This window comes from Lolium perenne, chromosome 7 (assembly GCF_019359855.2).
Source record: "Lolium perenne isolate Kyuss_39 chromosome 7, Kyuss_2.0, whole genome shotgun sequence".
In the NCBI taxonomy this organism is placed as follows: domain Eukaryota; kingdom Viridiplantae; phylum Streptophyta; class Magnoliopsida; order Poales; family Poaceae; genus Lolium; species Lolium perenne.
In genome coordinates, this window is record NC_067250.2 from 60,576,058 (window position 1) to 60,579,120 (window position 3,063).

General features: G+C 51.5%; 1 protein-coding gene across 1 annotated transcript; it reads left to right on the plus strand.

Annotated features, from left to right (window-relative positions):
* The first annotated feature begins 1,363 nt into the window (after nucleotides 1-1,363).
* Nucleotides 1,364-2,813, plus strand: LOC127317342 (transcription factor MYB20). The gene is made up of 2 exons (XM_051347896.2): nucleotides 1,364-1,546; nucleotides 1,637-2,813. The coding sequence occupies exons 1-2, from the start codon at nucleotides 1,414-1,416 to the stop codon at nucleotides 2,296-2,298; spliced, it is 795 nt and encodes a 264-aa protein (XP_051203856.1). The 5' UTR covers nucleotides 1,364-1,413; the 3' UTR covers nucleotides 2,299-2,813.
* The last annotated feature ends 250 nt before the right edge of the window (nucleotides 2,814-3,063 follow it).

Sequence of the window (3,063 nt, forward strand, 5' to 3'; positions counted from 1 at the left end):
AAAAGTTTAGGGCAGATTTGTACTTTATTTCTTTCTGGTGGTCCTCCCTGTAAAATGTATTCCTACAGTGTATAATGCAGTTTTGGATTCTTTAGGGCGCTTTCCTTCTTTAAAAAATTGAACTCAGGTCGCGGAAACCTCGTTTACTTTCTCTTGGTCGATTCTGACCGACGAAATAGTGGAGCCTAATTAAGCGAATTTACGAGCCGCGAACGTAAGCGCATTAAGGCACCTGCGACAAATTTCTTTAGTTGCAAGAGATAAATTATTTTGGGGCCCACCCAAATTTATTTTTTCTCTTCTTTTGACTGAATAAAATTCCAGGAGTTGAGATTTGAATGGGCTGCGTGATTGCATAGCGTCGGGGCTACAATTCAAATGTTCAAATCGCCTAGTATCCCGGTGCTTAATTAAGAGTGGCACGACCATCGTGGGCTTTGGACTCTCCGGGGTCCTTTCCTTCTTTAAAAAAAAGAATTGGGGCTGCAAAAACCTCATATTCTCTGAAATAGGGGAGCGTAATTAAGCGAAATTTATGAGCCATGGTCATACGCGTGTTACGACGCACCGGATACACATTCCTTAAATTGCCGGAGGTAAATTATTGTGGGGTCCAGCAAAATTTGTTTTTTTACTTGTTTTTATATTGAATAAAGCTTTCTGGACGTCTAGATTTGAATGGTCTGTCCAGATTGCATAGTGACGGGGCTACAATTCAAACATTCAAATCGCCCAGTATCCTAGTGCTTAGTTAAGAGTGGCACGACCATCATGCGCTTTGGACTCTGCGGGGTCCTTTCCTTCTTAAAAAAGAGAATTGGCGCCGCAAAAACCTGTTCTTTTGGTCAATTCTAACCGACGAAATAGGGGAGCCTAATTAAGCGAAATTTATGAGCCGTGGACGTGCGCGCGTTAAGGCGCACCGGAGACGCATTTCTTAAATTAGAGGCAAATTATTGTGGGGTCCAGTAAAATTATTATGTTTACTTCTTTTTACTGAATAAAGCTCCGGACGTCGAGATTTGAATGGGCGGCCCTGATTGCATCGTGCCGGAGCTACAGTTCCAATGTTTGCAAGGTTGCAACAATGTAGGGGGGTACCTGGGGAAAGGAGAATGCACATAGTCAAGAAATCGCATGGCGTTGCTGGAGCCCAGCCACAGATGCATGCGGCCGTAAGCATGGCACCCTGGCTCAGAGAAAGGCTCACACGTACGACCCTCTCTTCTTGCCACGTGCGCTTCGCCACATACACAGCATCTCTCGCTATCTCCACCGTGACCAGGTGACCTGACCCTCGTCCTCTCTCTATAAATGCAGCTCGGCTGCACCCTGCACCGATCGATCTTAGTACTTGGAACGGAGACAAGAAGGCAGGGTCAGAAGAGCAGCAACTGCTGAGGAGGAGTGAGGATGGGGAGGCAGCCGTGCTGCGACAAGGTGGGCCTGAAGAAGGGGCCGTGGACGGCGGAGGAGGACCAGAAGCTCGTCGCCTTCCTCCTCACCCACGGCCACTTCTGCTGGCGCATCGTCCCCAAGCTCGCAGGTCAGTCACCAGCGACCTGGTCAGCTCCGAATCTGACCTTCTCTATGTTTTGAAACATGCTTACATGCATAGGTTTTGGTGTGGGTGCAGGGCTGATGCGGTGCGGCAAGAGCTGCCGGCTGCGGTGGACCAACTACCTGCGTCCCGACCTCAAGCGCGGCCTCCTGTCCGACGACGAGGAGCGGCTCGTCATCGACATGCACGCGCAGCTCGGCAACCGCTGGGCCAAGATCGCCGCGATGCTCCCCGGCAGGACCGACAACGAGATCAAGAACCACTGGAACACCCACATCAAGAAGAAGCTCCGCAGGATGGGCATCGACCCCGCCACCCACCTCCCGCTCGACAAAGACCAGGCCCCTCCTACCGCGCTGCAAGACAAGGAGCAGCCGAGGCCCCACTGCGCTGAACACTCTCTGCCGGCGGAGGATGAGGACGACAAGGCGGTGGTTCCGCTGATCCAGCCGCCGCAGGAGATCGTGGTGCCGCCGCACGCTGCGGGGAGCAACTGCTCTGCTTCCCCTGCCTCGGCGATCTCGCCGTCCTGCTCCTCCTCCTCGGCCTCGGCTGGCTCGGCGGCGTCCGGCGTGGACGTGGCGGAGTGGCAGCAGGCCACGTATCTCTTCGACATAGATGGCTTCACCGATGTGGGCTCGGTCTGGGATGGCGGCTTCGTCTCCGGCGTTGATCCGTTCGGACCGTTCGATCACTACTACCCCGGCGCCGGCTTCGATCAGGATAACTGGTTTTGACGCTGCGCATGTAGATCATAGGGGTTCACCTATTCTCGTCAGCTTCAGCTCCCTTAGCTATATATCGGTGTAACTTAGCTTCCATGCCATCAGGCCATGTCGATCCATGCTCGGATGTTGCTGAACCAACTGTTGATTTTTTTTAAAGAGCGAAGAAAAATCTCAGGTGTACCAAGCATCTGACGACCGCCTCCTTCTAAGAAAAAAGGAAGCATCTCACGACGGTGCTGCGATGTTAGCAAGGCTGGTCTGCATCCGAACTTGAGATACGTCTGTTTTGGCAAGGTCGATGGATGGTGGCGCTAACTGCCGGTGCGCGCGTCAGCGTGATTGTGTCAGCTCCCGAGTTCGCATGCGGCGATACTGGGGACTTTCAACCGAGCAAATTGGGCTGACCGTGCCCATTGTCATGACGCGACTACGTGGCGACCACGGTGGCGGTGCCGCATGCCGCTCCTTTGACCTTGGGCCAGCATGCCAAGCTCGTGCTTCTTTTGCTGTTACAGGGTGCCGCCGCTTGTTATGCACAACCATAAAAACGTTGACTGGTTACAGTTTTACACTTAACTACAACGTGATCAATTGCATATGAACTTCAAGAAAAGGATTTGCTAGTTCTAGTCAAGTATTATACCATTTGATTTACAACTTGATTTGTCTTGATTCATGCTAGTCATGAGTTGCAACTGAAAATTGATGACATCATCTAATTGAGGACGAAATTAGTTCCTAATCAACTGAGAAATAGTCACACCTTTCAACAAA